Here is a 21,414-nt window from a genome sequence, read left to right as displayed (position 1 = left end):
AAAATGGGTCAATTGAGCCCAAGAAATATCCAGAATTGGGCTGGTTCAATTTAAAATGGGCCCATTAAGCAGCCATCTAGGCCTGCCCGATCCGGTCCGGCACTCCAAACAGAGCGGAGCCGGTCAGGATTGGGTCTGAACACAGTAGAATACTTTATCATCTATAATTTGATTTCATATCTTAATACATAATAATAATAATAATAATAATTTTACCATTATTATTATTTTTTTTTTACTTTAATATATTAAATTTTTTATAATATTTTCACTCTACGTTATTTCTTTGATTTATTTATTTATTAATACTCCTATCATTATACAAGTTTGTTTACTTTACTAATTTAGTCTATCAAAATGTGCTCATATTTAAGTGAAAAAATATATAATTATTTTTAAAATTATATCCAATAATTTTCATTTATTTATATAAATGTCAATTATGAACATCGAATATTTTTTACATATATATATATATATATTCTATTTTAATTTAAAAACTATATTACTATAAAAGTACATAAATATTATTAAAGTAACATTTTTAATTAATCTGCGTATCCAAAATTTTAAGATAATTTTATAGAAGGGAGAAGTATTTAAATTTGTAGTTCTTTGATTGTTTAATTTGTTGTTTGAATTTTGATTGTATAAATAGAGCCGTAGGCGTATGTATGTATGTATTTATGAAATACGCAGGGATAGTTTGGCCTGTTGAGAATTAGAGGTAATATTAATAAAAATAAATTACTTATATATAAAAAAATAATAATATTATAATACTATTATATATATTTAAAATATAAATTTTTTTTTTTATTAGATTGAATTTTAATTATTTAGATATTTGGATAATAATGATATTTAAATTTTAAATTAGAATACTTAATTTTTTTTATTTTTATTTTTATTTTTATTTTATTTTATTTTTTTTAAGTGATGGTACAATTATTTAATTATAAATAATATCTTTTGTGTGATAAAATTTTACTTGAATCCGCCTCTGTGAGCATTGATGCCTTTGCGGGTTTCTCGCCAGCGTTGCGCAATGCAGCCATTCATTCCCCTTTCGCTTCTTTCTTCGTTCTCTCTCTCGTCGTCGCAACGTCTTCCTCCTCCTTCCTTTCCTCGTCGTCTGCTTGCTTGCAGCTACGGTAGGATCTCCGATTATTTTGTTTTTCTTTGGAAGGAATCAGTGATGGCGATAGAGCTCTGTTTTTTGCTCCATCTCATGCGGAGGTTTCACTTTTCGCCTTGACGGATTGCGGAATTTTGCAACGAGAGAGAAATTCTACGGCGCGGCAAAATGTTGGACGAGCAGAAGCAGGTTAGGCTTACGGACGCAGATTCTGCCGAGTTGTTGAGTGACGATGGGAGTCAGTCCGGGAATAATTCTGCCAGCCCCAGGGCCAACAAACATTCTTCAGGTATATATGGTTATGGACATGGTGGCGTTCTCTATATATATATATATATATATTATTTATGTGTGAGAGAGAGCTTCTGTTGCGAGCTAGGCTGATGATGGTTTACTATGTGGATTTTTCAGTAGCGTTTGCAGATGTGGAGATGATGAGGGAACGGTTTGCGAAGCTATTGTTGGGAGAGGACATGTCTGGTGGCGGGAAAGGTGTTTCCTCCGCTTTAGCCCTATCGAACGCCATCACTAACCTTGCTGGTGAGGATAATCGAGATGCAATAGCTAATGCCTCATTTCTGTGATAAATCGTTGCTCGGCTTTCTGATCGGATCCTTTGTTTGTTTGTTGAAACTGTGCAGCATCGGTTTTCGGAGAACAATCGAAGCTAGAGCCGATGTCGGAGGATCGGAAGGCGAGATGGAAGAAGGAAATCGACTGGCTTCTATCAGTCACCGATTTCATGGTAGAATTGGTTCCTGTGCAGCAGAAAACAAAGGACGGATCAGAAATTGAGGCAAAAACAAAACCAGCTCACGAATATGATTGATTTTGTTCTTCATTATTTCGTTGATGAACCGCATTGAAATTCCTGTTTTGGTTTCGAATCTTTTACAGGTGATGATGAAGCAGCAGAGGAGAGATCTTCTGATGAACATTCCTGCATTACGCAAGCTCGATGCAATGCTACTCGTACGCGTTAATCAAAATCCCGAGCTAGCTGAACCAGTTCCACTTCACTTCATCAATTAATTACTTGTGATTGAATGATACTTACTCCGCAGGAAACGCTCGATAACTTCTCAAGCAAGCAGGAATTCTGGTACGTATCTCGACATGCGGATGACTCTGAAAAAGGAGTGCAGAAGGACGACGACAAGTGGTGGCTTCCAACTATTAAGGTTCCACCAAACGGACTCTCAGAAGAAGCACGGCAGTTCCTGCAGCAACAGAAAGAATCAGTCATCCAAGTTCAAAAAGCATCCATGGCAATAAACGCACAAATCCTCGTGGACATGGAGATTCCCGAAAGCTACATCGAAACTCTTCCCAGGGTAAATTCTCGCATCCAATCAACTCCTCAGCTAATTCCTCCATCTTTTGCCTAAACTTGTGCGTGAATTTGTTGCAGAATGGTAAATCAAGCCTCGGAGAGTCGATATACAGGAGCATTACAGATGAGATCTTTGATCCTCAGCAGTTCCTGACCTCCATGGATTTGAGCGCAGAGCGAAAGGTACTTGATCTCAAAAACAGAATCGAGGCATGCATTGTGATATGGAAGAGGAAGCTTCACAACTACCACAAGGACTTATTAGCCTCGTGGGGATTAGCTTTAAGCCCTGAGAAGCGCGAGCTGTTCGAAGAACGAGCAGAGACAACATTAGTCATGTTGAAACACCAATTCCCTGGGTTACCTCAATCCTCTCTCGACATAAGCAAAATCCAACACAACAAAGTACTACATACATCTCTCGATTCAATTCAATTCCACCATTTTGTTCGTTAATTCTGCATATGATTTCTCAGGACGTGGGGTTGGCCGTGCTGGAGAGCTATTCGCGGGTGCTGGAAACGTTGGCGGCAACGGTAATGTCGCGCATAGAAGATGTGCTGTACGCCGACTCGGTGGTTCGGAATCCACCGAAAGATTGTAAAGAAGAAAGGGAAGAGGAGGAGGTTGAAGTTGTGGACACCATGCCATCACCAACTGTGAGCAGCTGCCCCAGCCCAAGTCTTGAGGAGCATCAGCGCTCGGGCGACGAGACCCCGAGCTCGGATCTTGAGAATGAGCCAACAGGTAGTAGTAGTAGTAGTAGGTAGTGGTTTGAGAAGCCCCATCATAACATATGCAACCAAAAAACACATTTGAACCCAAGTCAGACACGCGCCTGTATCAGAGCTTGCTTTTAAATGAGATGATCATTTAACTCTTCTGTCAGGATTGTCGATCACACGGTGCGAGGCTAAGAAATTCCAAGAAGATGTAGTCGCGATGATACGCGAAATGGAGGCTGAAAAGGCTCCTCCTCCTCCGGATGCCTTGACAATGATAGAGCGTCTAGATGAGGATAAAATCAACCCCAAGGAGGATTATCTATCGGACATGGCACCACAACCACAACCATCGCCCGATCCTTAAAACCAAACAGAGTTTTGTTACCTCCATAAACACCTTTCCTTGGTGCTCCGGCGCCGCTCGCTCCTCCACCTGCAAAAGGCTTCGTCTCTACCTTCCTCTCCCTCCTCCTCCTCCGGCCATTTTCGATTTCAGGTCAATCATATATAATCATCTCTTTCTTTCCTCCAATCCTTAATTCTAATTCATGTCTATCACTTTCAGGCCTGCCTCTGCCTCTGGTGTTCCATGATCCTTCGATTCGCGACTTTCGTTCCGTTGTCAGAGATATAATCTATGGTACGTGACTATCAACCAAATCTTATAATCTATTCTTCGACGCATGTACGGCTTAATTTTCATGTCAAAGAATAAGTTCCTTCTATTCGAGTCCTTACCCTATACATGTGTGTGCAATGTGCATATGCTACCAGAAACAGTTCTAAAATAAAGAACTCATAGTCAATTTAGAAACACTTTATAGTAACCTCTCAAGCAGAAAATTTTAAGGGTACATACATATCCATCCCTCTAAAATCAAACTTCTGCTTTATTCAACAACAATATTAATATCCCTGGTGAAAAAAATTTACCTGCTTAAAATTGATCTATTGAGAAAGCGCCTCCGGCGATCTATGCACCAATGGTTGTAACGGCAGCATGTATGGCTTCTACAAGATGCGGAACTGTTTTCGAACTCAGCCCCGCCATGCTGATCCTCCTGCAAACAAATCAATCGCAAGGAAAGAAAATGTTAACTAGAGTAGCGCCGTGATGTCTTTATTAAGATATGAGGATTAAGTTTTCGTTGTTACCCGTCAAATGTCATGTAGATGTGGTATTCCTTAGTCATGAAGGCCACTTGGTCCGCATTCAGCCCGGTGAACGTGAACATCCCTATCTGCTTTATAATGTGACTCCAGTCCCCCGCGGTTCCTTCAAAAGTTAGAAAGCTATGCTATTAGGGGAGATTAGTGTTGTTGCAAATATGTTGAGAAAGCCGGAAGTATCTTATCTTACCTTTAGCTTTTAGAGCATCGAAAAGTTGCTGGCGCATGCTGATGATCCTATCGGCCATGGCTTTGAGCTCAACTGTCCATTCGTTGTAAAGTTCCCTAGACATGGAATCCCAAGCATCGACAGGGTAACGGTTATCAGTTTATTGTATAGGGAAGGATTTGCTTCATAAGGTTCGAAAAAGATATGTACCCATCCTTGAGTATGGTGGCGACAATAGAAGCTCCATGAATGGGTGGATTCGAATACATTGGCCTGATGACCAGTTTTAGTTGGCTTTCGACCCTTTTGGCAATTTCGGCACTTCTGCATACCTGCATATCAAAGTTAGCTCCAATGATGTTCGAGGGAGTAGACAAAAACCGAAGCAACTCATTAACCGGCACAAAAATGCACTTATTACTCAAGAATGGCTATCTACAGACATCATTGGAGCTAGCAATGTGATGTAACAAAACAACTACGGGCAATGTATTTACAATAGAAATTGAAGAGACTCACGATGCTAAGTGCGCCAACTCTCTCGCCATACATTCCCATGTTTTTAGCATAACTCTGTGCTGCAAGACATTCGCCCCCGTCAGCAACAAATGCCCGGACAGACCCTGCATCAGCGTCAAGGCTCCCACTAGCAAAGCCCTAACACATGAATGTATGGTTCGGTTGGAAAGGTTTCGATTCAACGAACAAAAAAAAAAAAATACTAACGCAAAGGTTTCGATTCAACGAAAAAAACACCGTTGGTCCAGTCGAAAAACATTGGAGCCTACCTGATAAGCGCTATCGAAAAACGGAAGCAACCTTTTCGATCGCACCAGCTGCCTAATTTGCTCCCACTGATCAGAAGTCGGGTCGACTCCCGTTGGGTTATGAGCACATGCATGGAAAAGAACTATTGCTCTTGACGGTGCATTCCCGAGATCTTCCAACAGTCCTGTGCACGGAATCATTGTCACGGAACAGAATTCAAAGCACAAAAACATTCAGAAAAAATGTGCTGCTGACACATTTCACCATACTACCTTCAAACCAACATCATATTCATTAAACTCTGAAGTGAAGACGGTCATTCAACATGGTATAGAACAAGAGGTTCGTGTAGAAAAATTAAATAATATGTAGTTAACGATGTATTTCCAAATTTAACAATATTAACATATTCAGTCGAAATGAATTCCTACACACCATGAATTAATCCGATAGAGAAGAGTTCACATAGCAGATCAGAGTATAAAACCTGAGAAATCCAAGCCTCTTGTGCTTGGATCATAATACCGATAAGTCTGCACGGACAGTCCTGCTGCATTGAAAACCTTTGGGTGATTCCCCCACGTCGGCACCGGAATGAGTATAGTTTTCTGCCAATAGAAGCAATATTCAATCAACATTGCAAAAGGTTTCATGACAACCAATGTAGTGAAGGAGACAAAAGGGTACTTACAACAGGATAATGTTGGGCAAGAAATTCGGCTCCAACCCTTAATGAACCTGTCCCGGATAAACACTGCACAGTCGCCACTCTACTCTCCTGAATGGCCGGGCTGAATCCAGATTCGAAAAGGTCGTAACTCAATCAGATCAAAATTAAAGCAATAGGGTGCAACAAATGCTAGAAACCTCTAACATAGAAAGATGAATTTCACAAAAACTGTTGAGAATTCCTGAAATTAGTCGCCACTCTACTCTCCTGAATGGCCGGGCTGAATCCAGATTCGAAAAGGTCGTAACTCAATCAGATCAAAATTAAAGTAATAGGGTGCAACAAATGCTAAAAACCTCTAAAATAGAAAGATGAATTTCACAAAAACTGTTGAGAATTCCTGAAATTCCATTTCACAAATCAGTTATATATCATAGAAATGGGACCAGTTATAGTTTCCCAATCATCACCTGAAAAACTGACAGACGGCTTATGTTTTCAAATAAGCTATGGTTTGCCAATTAGTATAGGGCAGACGTCGCATAAATTACAACATATGATAGTAAGTATATATTCTAACAGTATAATACAATATGCAGCACATATTTGAACAGCCGATAATAATTAATATACAGCACATTATATTATTGTTTTCAGCACAATAGATATACATATACAACACAATACAATATATAAATTGCACACCACATACTTTTATATGGAGGAGCATAATATTGTGCTATATAAAACTGTGTTATCTGCCTTGCCTGGGTCAAATAATTAATAAAACACTTAACAATAGTTTATACACTATACATTATCATTGATCTCATGACAAGTACCAGACAGCAAGATGTTTTCAAATTACATGTTTCACAGGTTATACTATATTGATATATATAGCTAATGTGTAGAATATTGTTAGTTTATGTATTGTATTTTAACATAAATAGCTTAATTCCATATAATTGAAGCAATTTAGATTACACATACTGGTTTTCAGTACCTGGTGCCTCCGAGGATGAGCTTGGCACTCAGCTTGTTGAAATCTGCCAAGCCAGTGATTGGAAGATACTCTTTCACACGAGAACTGCATAACAACAAAATATGGTAATTGTAGAAGAAGATGACGATTACACTATTCAGATTGACATAAGAATCAGAAAACAAGCATACGTATCATTAACAAGCAGCTGCTCTGCCTTCCGCACTACATTCAAGACAAGAGGTTTCCCTTCCTGTACAAAAAAATTGTAAGTCTTCTTCTGCATATAATCGTACTTTGAATCACACTCAAGAAAGGAAAGGAAAGGATCGAACGAAGAACATACCTCCGTTCGATAAGCACCAACGCCCAAATTCAGCTTGTTAGGGCTCTGATCTTTGTTATAAGCAACCGTGACCTGGTTTTATACACGATCCGAGATCGATCCGTGTTCATCAGAATTTTTTTTAAAGAAAATATGGAAACGAAGAATCAAATCTATCCTACGATCGTCGTCGTTCATACGATAATCAATCCAATACTCATGGGGAAGGGAATCAATTCTCTAAAAGCACATGAACTCATAAACAGAAAAGTAACCGCTAACACGAAGTACACAGAAATTGAAGAACAAATTTGGAGGATCATGTTACCCCTAAAATAGAATCTTCGGGAGCCTGAGCGACGGCGGCGAAGACGGAATCCGACATTCTTCAGATCGGCAAGGTACGGCAGTGAGAGGGACAGTGATCGTTCGTGCCTCTTTCATATATATATATATATATAGAGAGAGAGAGAGAGAGAGGTGAGTATCAGCGTGGGGCGGTGGTGAAAACGTGGGCGAGGGGCAAAGGGAATCCGGGGGCGGGCGGATTTTACCGTTGGCTCCATCTCCTCCACAACCCGACACCGCCAAAGTCTAAAGACTGTCTGATTACCATTTACAAGGTTAAACAAAAAATAAAATTAAAAATAAAAATAAAATTACAAAGTTAATGAGTTAAGGTTATTACAGTCATTTCGAGCGACACAGATTTTAACGGTTACTTTATACACAGAGGTACATCTGTGAAAGTTGCGGTGACGCATCAAAAAGATGTATATAACTAATAACTGCAAGTTCAGATGACCGGAATATATATGGCCGTAAACTGAATTATAGTACTTCTTTTGTAATCGTTTTTTTTTTAATAAATTTTAGAATATTAGTATTTTATATTTAATAATATAATAAAAAAATATTTACTTTTTAATATTATATTGTAAAATATAAAAATATTTTTCTTTTTAAATAATAGCAAAATAGATAAGTTAAAAGTGGACAGATACTTCATCTGTGTTGCACGGGATATTATATTCCCTCAATTTATTTTATATTGTCCTAAAATATCTTTTATTATAATAATATAGAGATTAAAAGTAATAAATGAATGAACAGTAAAAAAATAAATTTTGCGTTTAAAAAAATATAGGACAATAGTTATTACACATTTCAAATAAAAAAATAGGAGGGAGTATTATTTTATATCAGTTAATTTTATATATATTTATTTATAATAAAAAAATTATTTATTTGTAATAATAAATATTTTTTTTCTATTTCGAATCAATAATTCATTTGATTTGAGATAAAATATTTATTTATTAAAAAGATTGATAAAAATGAAATGATTTTAGTGGATTTGCATAATATATAATATAATATAATATGTTTCGAAGTAACTAACTTGATTTATATTTATTAATTATGTTTTAAATTAATAAATTTTATTGAATATAAAAAAATATCAAATAAAAAAGAACAAACTAAAATAAAAAATATAATGTATTATAGGATGAAAAAAGTAATAATTAATTTATAATTATTATTTTTTATTTATCCTAACAAACCTTATCATTCATCTCCCATTATTTTCAACAATCTTAAATTATACTTGTCTGAAAATCAAAATATTTATAAAAGAAATGGTCAAGGAGTGATTTACACTTACTTTAATGTTAATAATAATTTAAAATAAATGAATTTCATGTGAGCATGCTTTTTTAGGGTTTGACAAATGAACAAAAGAAGGACGATTTGATTTCATTGGTTTTATTTATTTAGTAATGGGCAACATGCTTAATGACTAAATTTGTTTGTTCAACAGTCACTGTCCACATTTATTTATATGCACTATTAATTAATGTTATAAGAATTAGTACTAGTAGTAGTAATGTGGTCCTCTAGCTCAATTTTGTGGTTCATATTTGATTTGTTATTAGTAGAAGACATGCGTTGCTTTTGTGACAAGTCTAACATTTATTTATTTATTTAAACTTTTATTCCGCTTCCTATATATGACTACGAGTTGGAAAATTAACAAAACTCAACTCAACCCACTATCTAATGGAACAATTGATGCAAACAACAAGTCCCGTAAGGGATATCTCGTGGTGTAGGGATTGGATTTGTGATCGAGGGTATTAGATGGACTCCAATGCTCAGTTGCAAAATAATACTCTATTCTGATTATTGGTCGGAAGTATTCTGAACTTTTAATTTTTCTTCTCTATATTAATGATTTATAAAACTACCTTTAACAACATTTTGATATGAAAAGTTTTGATCATTTTATATTTTTTTTGGGTCTTGATACTTATGATAATTCGGATGGATATTATATATTTTATGCCAAATATGCTTTTGATCTCTTCTCTCGTGCTAATCTCACTAATTGTTTGACAACTTTGATACCAACTCCTATATTAAACCAAAAATACATATTGTATTCTTTCGTAGGTTTTACCGTATATATTTACTATTCAAATTCTTTTTTTTTTTAAAAAAAAATATCACATCAAACAATTATTATTATCATTATTTTATATTATACTACAGACACACCCAAAAAGTTTGATGAATACACGGGAAAAAAAAAAAAAACAAAACAAAACAAAAAAAACAGAGCAAGGAAACTGGTGTATTTATACTTTAAATGCATAAGCTACCAAATGTATGAATTATAATTAGATTCATATGTAAAATAAATATAAATATATATATATATATATATGTCAGTACTTCTAAGAATGGCGTTCTATATTTACCGTAGGCAAAATCTAAATAATAATAATAATAGCCTGAATGTTACAGGCAGCTGCAGATATGTATATATATAATTAGTAGAAAAATTTCTACTCCAAAGCTCAGATTTTACAACTGACCTTCTGGTGTTGCTGCTATTTTTACATCACCATTTTCGGCGCTTTTTATTTTCTGATGGGGTGTTACTGTTAGACTGCTGCTCTCTGAAGGAATCGAAATTCGACCGTTGCCTGCCGACTGTTGATTCCTAGTTGTGTTAGAAGTGGCGCTGCTACTTGTAGGATCTTTATCGTTGTTTCCTGACTGTGTTCGCGCCAATGACGAATACTTTGTTTCTATAGGGCAGAAGCAATGGATCAGCTGCCGGTAACATAAAAAGAATTGGAACAAATAATTTTAAAAGCCTAATGTTTAAAGTTCAATGGCCAGAAATTGGCGAAGCGGATGGACCTGCAAAATCGATACCAAGATGTCTAGAAAAGTTCTATTATGTAAGAATGGCAATATCTTAAAATACTGATACTGTGTATGTGTCGGCAGATTTTTTATATTTTATTGGCAAAATTTTCTATAACTTCTTTATGGTTTTGAAATTCAGCGGTTTTGAAACTCAGCGTAAATTCTCTTTTTACTTTAAAAATTGCATAACGCCCCCTTATACTTTAAAAAATACTGCATGAAACTCCATTGTGGTTTCGAAACTTAGCGTAAATCTCCACTTTATTTTAAAAATTGCATGGCGCTTCCTTATGCTTTAAAAAAATGTTGTATGGAACTCTATTCTCATCACACAATGAATGTTTTATGATGGTGGGGTTTATGCAACGTTTTTTAAAGTATAAAGGAAGCTATGCAATTTTTAAAATACTGGGAAATTTGAAGCTGAATTTCAAAACTAATGAGAGTTATGAACAATTTTACCTATTTTATTTATATGAATAAAATTGCTTATGTATTTTAAATCGTTTGCACCAACTAGGTAATATTCCCTTGTATTTTAAAACATATTGCACATAATCACCAAACTGTAGTGCTCGCATAACAATAGCACCCACCAATCCATTAACGTTTGATGATTTTGTACAATATTTTAAAATTTAATGAAATGTTAAATAATTTTTAAGCTACGAGGGAGAATATGCAAACTAGGGAAGAAGATGGAACTTGCCTTTTATTTCTCCTAATGTGATGAGCTTGTTGAGGCAATCTCGGAACTTTGTTAAAACGATTCTTTCCTGCTCAGCGTAGACCTCGCTGGGCCCTTGTTCATCCGACGACTGAGAATTTGAGTTGTTATGGGCCACCAACCCATTGGAGGAGTCAACAGTACTGAACATTGTGGCTCCTTCATCGCAGAGTAGAGCTAATGTGCTGGGAGATATTGGCCCTTTCGATGTGTCAGCTCCATCAGAAGCAGACTCGGGCTTGGCCTTCTCATCCAACTTTTCAGATGAATGATCATTGGTCGGAGCTTCCTCGGCTGCAGAATGTTGCTGGTCTTGAATTGACGAACCCATTGAGGTTTCTCCGGAAGCTTCTGTTTGCTTGTCTGTTGCACCTCTGCCTGAAGAAATAAAAACAGGAGATTTGAATAATGAATTAGGGAAAAGCAAAAGCATCACAAGAAAATCTCAATAAAATGATTTCTAAAAGTGGACATTTTCCCTTAATTCTGAGTCCTGACTTCCATTAATGTGTAGCGTCGTAGGAGCAAGTACATTTAATAAAGCTAATTACCAAGCAAGAACTTTCAAAGCCGAGTTTACCTTCAAACATCTTCGCAGCTTCTGCCGAATACACAACAAGAACTGAGCACAGCTCTTTCAAATCCTGGGGCTGAATGATGTCAGCTAAGAGGGACCTTTAAATGCAAGGTATCAAATTAGTACTGCGTGATAAAAATGGTGACAGGTGAATCTTCGAAGAAAAGGTGTGTTTGTAGTCTGTACCTATATCTATATTTGGATGGACTTAATACCGATGCATTGCCAGGGTGAGCACAAGGAACTGGAGAGAAGGGAGAGGAAGATACAGAAGCCTTTATCTGGTTAGCCTGTTGTTAGGGCAATAAAGCATATCAGAGAGCCATCGAATGGATGAAGTTTCACGTTTCACCAATTTTACAAATATGAATGAATTTACCTGTTGCAACGGTTCAAGCCTGTGTGCGGGGTCTTTTGTTGTTGATCCAAAGAAAAGATCTTGACCCTTCCGTTTTTTGCCCACTTGGGGTGAACCAAAACCAGAAGATCCAATTGCACCTGTAATTGCAGCATTGGCTGCCTGCTGGATATGCATCATGTTATTGGCATGATCTCCATGGAAGAGAGCTTGTCTCTCTTCACTTCCTTCGTAATTTTTGCAGTCCATGCATTTGCAATTTTCGGAGCAAAGAATATTTGCTTGGAAGCATTCACAGTACTTCTTGAGACACCCAGATTTCTTACAGTGACATCCTTTGTTATGCTTTCCTGAAACCAATATTTCGCCCATCTCTTCCTGCATATTTTATGAAACACACTAGCATATTTTATGAAACACACTAGTCGCTTATTCAAACAGAAAAAATGTTGCAACTCATTCATTTTGAGAGGAGTTGTTGAGAACACTCCCAGGAGATATAATTTCATAAACATGTATATAGACCAAGTATTGGTGAGAGAATTCAGATTCTTGCATACACAAATAAATGGAAATGACATGCTAACCACGAGCTTATACTAACCACAGGATTCAACTTCAACGAACATGTCTTTCACAAGTAAATTGGAAAAGACAACTATCATATAATCTGGAAATAAATGTAACGACAGTAAACACAAATTAGTACGCTGGTTGAAGCAAAAAAGTTTCAAACATGCTCTACTATATGATGTAAATTAAACTTTCTGAGAACTAAAGACAGCACCATAAATAAAAAATATAATGATAGTTGAAGAGATTCCATACAAGCAAATCTAATAAAGTGGATTAAATATAACATACTAGAAACGGTGAAGACATGATAGGATATAATGACTACTTCAAGTCCAATGATTTATATATGAAAATGCATTTTAATTAGATGGTGCATGAGTTTTGAGTGTACCCTTCTATCTCGGGGTCCATAAGGACTACTAGCAATTTTTGGCCTGAAAGCATTTGGATTGCGCTCCAGAGTCGCCTCAACTGCTTCACGTCTGGCAGCTTCATTTTCAACATTGTTATGACAATTTGCACAGTTGCAACCATCACAATAGGTTCCCGATGCAAAACATTCACAATATCTGACATAAGATTGATAAAAGTGATACATAGCCAATTAGATATGCCGCCATGCAGTGTAAAGATCTCTAAGATTGTGTTTTTTCCTATCCACTAGCCAAATGAAAGTATCTAATAAAATTTTCAATATATAAAAACATGGTATAGTTGATTGGAGTAGAAATGGAAGAGCTGTGGAAAAAAGCAGAAGGATCTAAAAGTTGTTCCCCTTTTAAAAGTAAGAAAACATGAGTAAGCAAAGGAAAAGGACTTAAAGATACAAAGTTAATACTGGCAAATTCAATACACTAAGAGTAATAATCTTATTTACAATCTTTGAGACTCCAAATTTATTTTTATACAGTTGCTTGAGCTTCAGAAAAATTGTTGATAAAGATCACAGAGGGATGAACGTGAAATGGATTTTGAGAAGCCAGCCATTTTCAATGAAGCATAAACAAAAAGCAGCAGTTACTTACAACTTCAAGCATCGTGAATGCTTGCAATTACACTGTTTTGGCTTCTTTGGCGTACAATCTTTTACGTCATTCACATTCTGTCTCGACCTTGCTCTTGGGGATTCAGGTTTTCTGAGATAGGAAATTCATTTAAAACAAAAATCATGAGAACTGCAATTCTAAACAATAATGTAATCAGGAGAATGTATGATCAAATATACACTCATAGAATACAAGGCCAAATTCCAGGCATCAACCTCAGAGAGAGATGTTATATTTGCTTCTCAAAAATTGAAGAGAACCATAAAAAACATTGACAATCATCCGATACAATGCGAGATATGAAATACATGTAAGGCAGAGAAAGCAGCGATGATGTAATATGTAAAAAACAAAAAGGAAATAATGTCACAATTATCAGAAATAATGCATTGAGCAGAGTACTGGTCCCCAAAAAATACCCAAAATAAAATGGATTAACGCATACAATCGCGTCAAGCAATTAAATAAACACCAAGAACCATATGGAAAAAATTCCAGCACCACAATCTAACATTCATGTTTCCCAAATGGCTCATATCCATCCAAGATCTATCTAATAGAAGAACATGTATACGTCCTCTATACTTGCGTCAAACAATCAAGCAAACAGCCAGAATATATGAAAAGCCTCACTAGGATTATCCAATAGCACATAACTTTTTCCAAATAGGCCAAAAACTATCCAAAAAAGGATAAAAGGTCGTCATCCAATCAGATGACAAGGCATGTAGGCATGCTTCAACTAAGTGCAAAAGAAAGAAAAATATAAACTTTAAATCCAAATCCACAGGAACTCTTCCAACATGCATAAAGATACGTCAAAACTTCCCAAAATTACACATTATAATATCAAACTTACCATGCTATTTCCACTTGTCACAGCCCACAGTGTGGGGATCGAATCGAAACTATTAACTCTCTAATACTAAATTTTCCAATCTTTTCAGAGCAAACTGATCATGGGAGCTCTTGAACCACCCCTCCCACACACACACCTTACGTCTCACTAAAATAGCAGGAAGAATCAAGGATAATATAAATTGAACAAAATAACTAAGATACTGACAACAAAATTAAGAAAAGAAAATGAAACGGCCAAAACTCCGTTTATCTTCAGCTCTCCGAACTGAAATGTATTCCAAATGAGCTTCAAACCTTTACAAGTAAACAATAATCAGTATTGATCAAGAATGTAAAATAGACTCACGCAATTGGGCGCAAAGAAGGATGAGCGGGGGGAGCCGCCGGCTGCAGTGGCTGTTGTGTCGTCATAAATACCATCTGCGGCGGGTGAAGGTGAGCGGGCATCGGCGGCTGGCTCGACTTCGCCAATTGTGGCTGCCGAGGAGCCGGCTGGCTCGAATTTGCCGACTGTGGATGCTCCGCACTCGATGCGGTGGCGCCATCACTAAGACCAGTAAAATCCAGCTGCCTCACGAGCTTCCTCGCCGGAAAATCGGCTGGAGTCGACGACGAAGTTTCCGACTGCGGCGGTAGCTTTTTTGGAGGGAAATCCGCTCCCTCTCTTTGCTCCATTCAATAATCAAAACCAAAGCGACAACAGAAAACCAAAATCCAAAAACTTCCACAAACAGGAGGAACACACCAATTGAATTGAAAAAAAAAAAAAAAATCAGAAATAATCCATAGCCACCAATACTCAAATCCAACGATTTATCCACCAGAACAACCCGAAAGCCTTCGGATTTTGCGTCCGCAGCCCAAAGAAACAATCGAATTCCAAATTCCGCACCGTAAATAATTATTCACACGAGCTCAGATTCGAACAAACACAAACAATTCAAAAGAAACCCCAATAATCCTGCCGCTATTGAGCCTCAATCCGAACGAGAATGGATCCATACAGGCGCAAATAAATTCGAATACGCGTAGATATATATACGCGTATGATGAACGTGTATGGTTGGAGAGGCAAAGGAATGATTTTTTTTGTTTTTTTTTTTTTTTTCCTTCGAAAGAGAGGGGTTGGGGGCTCTGAGAGAGTGTCGTCCTCCCTCTCTAGCTTTGCTTTTGAAATTCAATTTCGTAAATTTTCAACGGTTAGATTTCGGGAAGGATCTCATCCGACGGCTGCTGTTTACGCTTTCATCGCACGGTCAAAATTCATAAAAGCAGCAGTGATGAGTTCACAGCCGTTGATTTCAGGCGCCTGCCTTCTTCACAAAATTTTGTTACGTGAACCAAACTGCCGTCACCCTTTGATCCTAAAAAGGAAAATATTGGGTTTAGTTGGAGTTTTATTGTATTTTTTATAATTTAATTGATATATTTTTATTTTAAAAAAAAGTAATTTATTTATATAGATATATAAAAAGTATAATTAAATTATATTCAATTCTGTAAGTTTATAGAACGATAGGTTTAAAGAGTTCGTCCAAGAAAACTCATAATTTTTTGAATTTTAAATAAAAAGTTCGGGGATGAGTCTGTCCGGCCTGTAATAATGAATTATTATTATTATTATTATTATTATTATTATTATTATTCAATTTTAAGTTTTATATTTTACCATTGTTTTAACATATATCACATTTTATTATTTAAAATTAAAATATAAATCTACCCAACTATAAAACTACTAAACTCAATTATCCAAATACTTGTCACTAAAACCTTTTTAGTCTGTTCCTATAACACAGTCAAGGATATTTCTATATATAGTTATATACTGAAATTCTTTTTCAAGTCGTGTATTGTTATAACAGAGATTGGGGATCTAAGAGAAGAGAAGACCCTAAACTCTAAACCCAAACAATAGAAGATCTTAACATAAACCATAAATCTGACTTAGAGGTGACACAAAATAATTAGATTTGAGAAAAAAATTCAACCGATTATATATACGGACATACATGAACTTGACATGATAATAAACGAATCGGATTACAATTGAGGCTTTCAATTCAAATCCGACACGACAATAAACATATTCAATACAAATCCACCGAGGCGAATCTACCCATTGTAAAGAATACTCCAATTTCCACATTAAAAAAAAAATGAAAATGTAAAAGTAAAAATACAGTTGAAAGAAAAGACTTAGGCAAAAAATACAGAATAGTATAAGTAGCAATAGCAATAGGGAGTGAAGGAAACCATTTCTTACAGCAGCTACAGACATGATGCATATACTAACCCACCGGAACAATTCCGGCATCACTCATCATGTCCGCCACTGCGCCGGTCTTCTCGCCGCCTCCTATTCAGGTACCCACCACCACCCCCACCACCTCCACCTCTGCGTCTGATGGGAGACCGACTCCGACTCCGGCTCCTACTCCTATCTCTAACACGAGCAGACCAGCCGCGAGGGGGGACAGCCAATGAGGGGGACAATGCCCTCCGCCCCCTCCCCCTCCCGCTCCCGAACCCTTGCCTCTCACTAAACAAGCTGTCCCTTGCACGATGATCTCTATGGTCCCAGTCGGAAACCATGGCTCTATCATACCTGTATCTATCCCTCGGGTCGTCTTCAGGATAAAGTCGCCGATCACTGCGAATAAAAGGGTCGAGGAATTTCCCTTCGTGTCTTCCCACTGGTACAGGAGGAGACCTAAAGTCTCTGGGACCATCCCGGAGCCAGCCACGAGGTGGAGGAATAGGAGGAGGTGACCTGTAGCCATCGCTAATGTCTCTGGGAGAATGATCCAGTGGAATAGGAGGAAGGCGCTGGCGCACAGGAGGAAATGCAGGGCCAGGGTACCCCCCCCTCCTGGGGCTCCCAGGGGAACCATACCGTGGCCTCGTGCAGTTGTTACAGTACTCTCGCCTTGCGAAATTCAAGTTTTTGCATCTGTGATTCAAGTCATAGTATTGGCAAGAGGATTAAAAAACCAAAACTACGAAAACAATTAAAATCCTCAAAACTACATAAACTGTTGCAGCACTTTTGTTGCACTGGTACATTTACCCTTCAAGGAAATGCCACAAATGCAAGAAAAAATTGTTATCAGGCTCCACTAAGCAAACGTAACTAACCAATCCCGCCATGTGTAAAAGTGCATGTGAGAAAAGCAGATTTTCCACAAGCCAAAGAGAAATCACGATAGAAAAAACATACACCAAAATATTAGCATACCGAAAGCCAAAATGTGAGAAAGTATATTTTACGCTGACTCAATGAAAACATAGCAAAGTGCAGAAAAGTGGAAATTATAAATATAATCCAGTGTTAATTAAAAGTTTTGATCATATAAATGGCACAAGGATGACACAAAATCGATAAAATCAAATGAGTGGAAGAATAATAAAAGAGAACAAAACAAATACTCACAATGGATCAGAGCAAATCCAATCTCCTTCTCTAGGCTGCACATTCGGGTTATTTCGACGCAGCCCCTCTCCTCTCAATGATCCAGGACTAGGTGCAGACCGATCAAAACCTCTACCAGCAAACCTGCCACCATCCTTCCCACGGCCATAAGTCGGTGAATAATCACGATATCTGCCAGGTTCTCTCCCATTTCCCAATCCACGGTTCCTCAATGCACCATCAGATGGTTCAAAATCTGGACTAAAGTGATGATGTGCATCCCTACGACGTACAGGAGAAACAGAACCTGCACGTATTCTATACCCTGAAAAAAGCCAGTGAAGCCCAAGATATAAAAACCCATCATCATCATCTAAGCAGAAGATACCAGGAACAGTTTCCAATAAATCCAAGTTTGCAACCCGGGAAATGGCAAGGAGAAATTTAAATTATGTCAACACACAGTAACCTTTGTTGAAGTGCCTTCATCACGAATACAAACAATCAAGAGAATCCAGTCAACCACTGCCTTGAAATATCTTCTCAACTAACCAGATCATATATAACCCAAAATGGAAATTCAGCAAGGTCACACTACGCTGTTCTATCCCACACCCTAATCAGAGTTCAAGATCTTTGAAAATAGCATCTATATTATCACTATCTTTAGTTAGCAGCCAATACATCGTCAAGCATCAATGCTAGACAATGGTTGCCCCTATGAAGGCTCAACTCAAGTATAACCACTTACGATAACATAACCATCCCAATGCTCATGCAATGCACCAAGCCTGCAAGATGCAAACCCGTCTGACCACTCCAAATGCATGTAGAAGCCTTCAGAGCTCAGAGATTCTTACTCAATTGGCATCACTGACAATGTCCAAATCACAACATCCAGAATACACAATCGGAAGCCAAGTACACCCCCAGTGAATGTTTTCCAAATGAATCTGTGCAATACCACGTATTTATCCTGGAGAATCCAAACTATGCAACCCCCTATTTCAGCCATTTCTTACCATTCCTTATTCGCAAATGACCAAAAAAAATGGCACAAAACCTGCAAGTTTTGATATGCTCTTACACAACCTTGTACAATCTTAAAAGCTAATCACATCTTAAATAACCTTTCGGTGATAACTTTACAAAACCTCAAAATCATTATATGTTAAATCACTGCTAGTCACAGCCAGCTTTTGGGTAACCATGCATCCCACACCATTATCTTCAACAGGATATCCAGACTTAACAGTGATCCTACCAACTTCAGTACAAACCCGGAGCATGCTCTCATGGGCAAGCCACCACTCTTCAGAGAGTAAATGAATTAAATTGATACAGACCTTCAGTTTCTTGATACCACAACAACATATGCACAGCACATTCAGCTGAACCAAACCATCAGACATTTTTTACATGCATAAACTCATTGATAGACAATGATTCGTATCAGTATTATAAATGTTTTATACCCATCAAAGAATAATCCCAACTCTATACCATCTTAAAACCCAAAAACAATAACCAACTTATTTCCAACATGCCTTCCTCAAGATCAAGTTCTTGCACCAGGCAATGTTCAGAGCTGTAGAAAACAACAGCAAAATTCGTTTCACCATTCAACAGACCATAAGGGCATTACTTCGTATGCAAGAGGAGACCACAGAGAAGCAGGCTATATAATAAAAGTGAAGACCCACTTTCAAGGAAATCATTCATGATAACAAGTAAATTAAGGTAGTAATATTGAAGCTTTTATCACATCACATATAACATATGATAAAAGTGCTGTAATATGTGATACAAGTATACCCGTAAGTCAAATTTCATTGCTTATGAGCTCATAACTTAGAGAAGTATAGTTCTTCAAACAATATAATAGCTAATGCATGAAATGCTTCCACAACAATCAGAAGTTATGCGGGCACAAGGAAACACAGTGGTTTAAGTAAAACAATCCTTTATTATTTCAAGCACTGCCCCATCAATCAGAATCTGAGAATTGAGTTCAATAAATACAAATCCACAACTCTGAAAGAAACATAATATGCATATATTACCCCAAAGAAAAGAACAGGTTTATAGGTCACCTAGCACAATAGTGAAAACCAGATAAAAAACAATGATGATATCAAACTTAGGAATGATAACATTCAGTTACAGGCAGCCATAGTTAATTGTTTTTCTCAATATAGAGGTGAAAAAGTAGCAACTGGAACTAAACTAACGTTGCCATAAACAGATTAGATTCTCACATCAGCATCTCATAGCAAGCTCTTCATACAAATAACCACTTCAAATATATTATCCACCTATTTCCCCCATTGATCAATTACAAGCATGCAATCAAAGTTAGTAAAATACCATGGCTCAATTCCCCTTACATAAAATTGCAAGGTTCTTCACTTTTCATCTATCTATCCTGCTTATTGGTGTTGATCATGCAATAATGGATTATAAATCAGTAAAGTCACGAAGTTACAAACTGTTGCCATGATAAATTGGAGAACTCACAATTGCTAACTAAATTCTCGCTGAAAGTTTCATTATAAAAGGAACAAGAGTAAAAACATTGCATAGTCATACTTAATATTGGACAACCACCTTATGATTCTACCAGCACTGCAATGAACAACTGCATAAAGAAGATGAGCTTCTTTCCTACATCAAGTTCAGGGAAAGCCCAACCTCTATATGGTTTCATTTTGCTCAAGCCTTTTTCTTATCATCATACAATCTCCTTTATCCACAGAACCTATACAACTCATGCGTACAGATAAGGAGCAAACAATTATCGCACAAAATTATTCGGCTTCTTTGATGCATAGGCTGAAACGATCTCCAAAATCGACTTAGCACGTGTGCTTGCCGTGAGGCAAAGCATAAATTTATCAGATAATTGAAAAGCAAACCCTATCAAACCCTAATTTTAAACAGTATAACCAACACCCACGGATGAGTTCTCAAATTTGTCCTACGATAAAATACATAACAAAATCGAACCCAAAATTTAAATATATATATATATAAATTAATCACACGACGAACGATTTCAACAACAATAATAACAAAAAACAAAAAAGCATACCCTGGCCATCATACCGGTCGGAGCGAGAGTACGGAGGCGGATCACGACGAACCTCCCCAGGTTCGTATTCACCGCCTCCTCCCCCTCCTCCGGCGTCCGTCGGACGCACGACGAGGCTGCTCAGCAATGGTTGGTGCGGCGTCATTTGATCCTTGTCGCGCGAACCCATTTCTCTTTCCGCTCACATATGCGTGAATTTCGAGCAAGCGATCCTTTTTGAAGGGTGGGACAGAACCCTAACGATGGGGCGATTCGCCGTAGGCG

The 21,414-nt window shown here is 37.3% G+C and overlaps 4 protein-coding genes across 4 annotated transcripts; 1 reads left to right on the top strand and 3 right to left on the bottom strand.

Moving 5' to 3' along the window:
- The first annotated feature begins 1,306 nt into the window (after positions 1 to 1,306).
- Positions 1,307 to 3,312, top strand: LOC127263758 (rho guanine nucleotide exchange factor 8-like). The gene is made up of 7 exons (XM_051292960.1): positions 1,307 to 1,427; positions 1,562 to 1,678; positions 1,780 to 1,934; positions 2,036 to 2,110; positions 2,203 to 2,472; positions 2,550 to 2,876; positions 2,948 to 3,312. Exons 1-7 carry the CDS (start codon positions 1,307 to 1,309, stop codon positions 3,239 to 3,241), a joined length of 1,359 nt encoding a protein of 452 aa, XP_051148917.1. The 3' UTR covers positions 3,242 to 3,312.
- Positions 3,313 to 3,961: 649 nt separating this feature from the next.
- On the bottom strand, positions 3,962 to 7,738 carry LOC127263757 (aspartate aminotransferase, cytoplasmic-like). Its single transcript, XM_051292959.1, has 12 exons — positions 7,612 to 7,738; positions 7,305 to 7,376; positions 7,150 to 7,211; positions 6,980 to 7,063; positions 5,995 to 6,094; positions 5,791 to 5,911; positions 5,324 to 5,487; positions 5,055 to 5,192; positions 4,746 to 4,867; positions 4,557 to 4,651; positions 4,352 to 4,472; positions 3,962 to 4,257 (listed from the first exon to the last, which is right to left on the bottom strand). The coding sequence occupies exons 1-12, from the start codon at positions 7,666 to 7,668 to the stop codon at positions 4,170 to 4,172; spliced, it is 1,224 nt and encodes a 407-aa protein (XP_051148916.1). The 5' UTR covers positions 7,669 to 7,738; the 3' UTR covers positions 3,962 to 4,169.
- A 124-nt stretch (positions 7,739 to 7,862) lies between these two features.
- On the bottom strand, positions 7,863 to 15,793 carry LOC127263756 (protein tesmin/TSO1-like CXC 5). The gene is made up of 9 exons (XM_051292958.1): positions 14,994 to 15,793; positions 13,766 to 13,876; positions 13,132 to 13,309; positions 12,186 to 12,542; positions 11,993 to 12,096; positions 11,810 to 11,904; positions 11,212 to 11,607; positions 10,163 to 10,378; positions 7,863 to 7,888 (listed from the first exon to the last, which is right to left on the bottom strand). Exons 1-9 carry the CDS (start codon positions 15,320 to 15,322, stop codon positions 7,878 to 7,880), a joined length of 1,797 nt encoding a protein of 598 aa, XP_051148915.1. The 5' UTR covers positions 15,323 to 15,793; the 3' UTR covers positions 7,863 to 7,877.
- Positions 15,794 to 16,671: 878 nt separating this feature from the next.
- Positions 16,672 to 21,414, bottom strand: LOC127263755 (uncharacterized). Its single transcript, XM_051292957.1, has 3 exons — positions 21,151 to 21,414; positions 18,081 to 18,384; positions 16,672 to 17,600 (listed from the first exon to the last, which is right to left on the bottom strand). The coding sequence occupies exons 1-3, from the start codon at positions 21,317 to 21,319 to the stop codon at positions 16,964 to 16,966; spliced, it is 1,110 nt and encodes a 369-aa protein (XP_051148914.1). The 5' UTR covers positions 21,320 to 21,414; the 3' UTR covers positions 16,672 to 16,963.

This window comes from Andrographis paniculata, unplaced genomic scaffold (genome assembly GCF_009805555.1).
Source record: "Andrographis paniculata isolate CXL003 unplaced genomic scaffold, ASM980555v1 Contig69END, whole genome shotgun sequence".
Taxonomy (NCBI): domain Eukaryota; kingdom Viridiplantae; phylum Streptophyta; class Magnoliopsida; order Lamiales; family Acanthaceae; genus Andrographis; species Andrographis paniculata.
This window is presented reverse-complemented; position numbering and strand designations above follow the sequence as displayed.

Coding starts and splice junctions, on each gene's coding strand:
- LOC127263755 (XM_051292957.1), bottom strand. CDS start 21,319: ATGGGTTCGCGCGACAAGGATCAAATGACGCCGCACCAACCATTGCTG. Junction 18,385..21,150: donor CGACCGGTATGATGGCCAGG/GTATGCTTTTTT, acceptor GGCTTTTTTCAG/GGTATAGAATACGTGCAGGT. Junction 17,601..18,080: donor TGGATTTGCTCTGATCCATT/GTGAGTATTTGT, acceptor CTTGAATCACAG/ATGCAAAAACTTGAATTTCG.
- LOC127263756 (XM_051292958.1), bottom strand. CDS start 15,322: ATGGAGCAAAGAGAGGGAGCGGATTTCCCTCCAAAAAAGCTACCGCCG. Junction 12,543..13,131: donor ATGGACCCCGAGATAGAAGG/GTACACTCAAAA, acceptor TAAAATATGCAG/GAAGAGATGGGCGAAATATT. Junction 11,608..11,809: donor AGCTGCGAAGATGTTTGAAG/GTAAACTCGGCT, acceptor TTATTTCTTCAG/GCAGAGGTGCAACAGACAAG.
- LOC127263758 (XM_051292960.1), top strand. CDS start 1,307: ATGTTGGACGAGCAGAAGCAGGTTAGGCTTACGGACGCAGATTCTGCC. Junction 1,679..1,779: donor CGCCATCACTAACCTTGCTG/GTGAGGATAATC, acceptor GAAACTGTGCAG/CATCGGTTTTCGGAGAACAA. Junction 2,877..2,947: donor GCAAAATCCAACACAACAAA/GTACTACATACA, acceptor ATGATTTCTCAG/GACGTGGGGTTGGCCGTGCT.
- LOC127263757 (XM_051292959.1), bottom strand. CDS start 7,668: ATGTCGGATTCCGTCTTCGCCGCCGTCGCTCAGGCTCCCGAAGATTCT. Junction 7,212..7,304: donor TTGGTGCTTATCGAACGGAG/GTATGTTCTTCG, acceptor TTTTTTGTACAG/GAAGGGAAACCTCTTGTCTT. Junction 7,064..7,149: donor CAGCTGCTTGTTAATGATAC/GTATGCTTGTTT, acceptor GTTGTTATGCAG/TTCTCGTGTGAAAGAGTATC.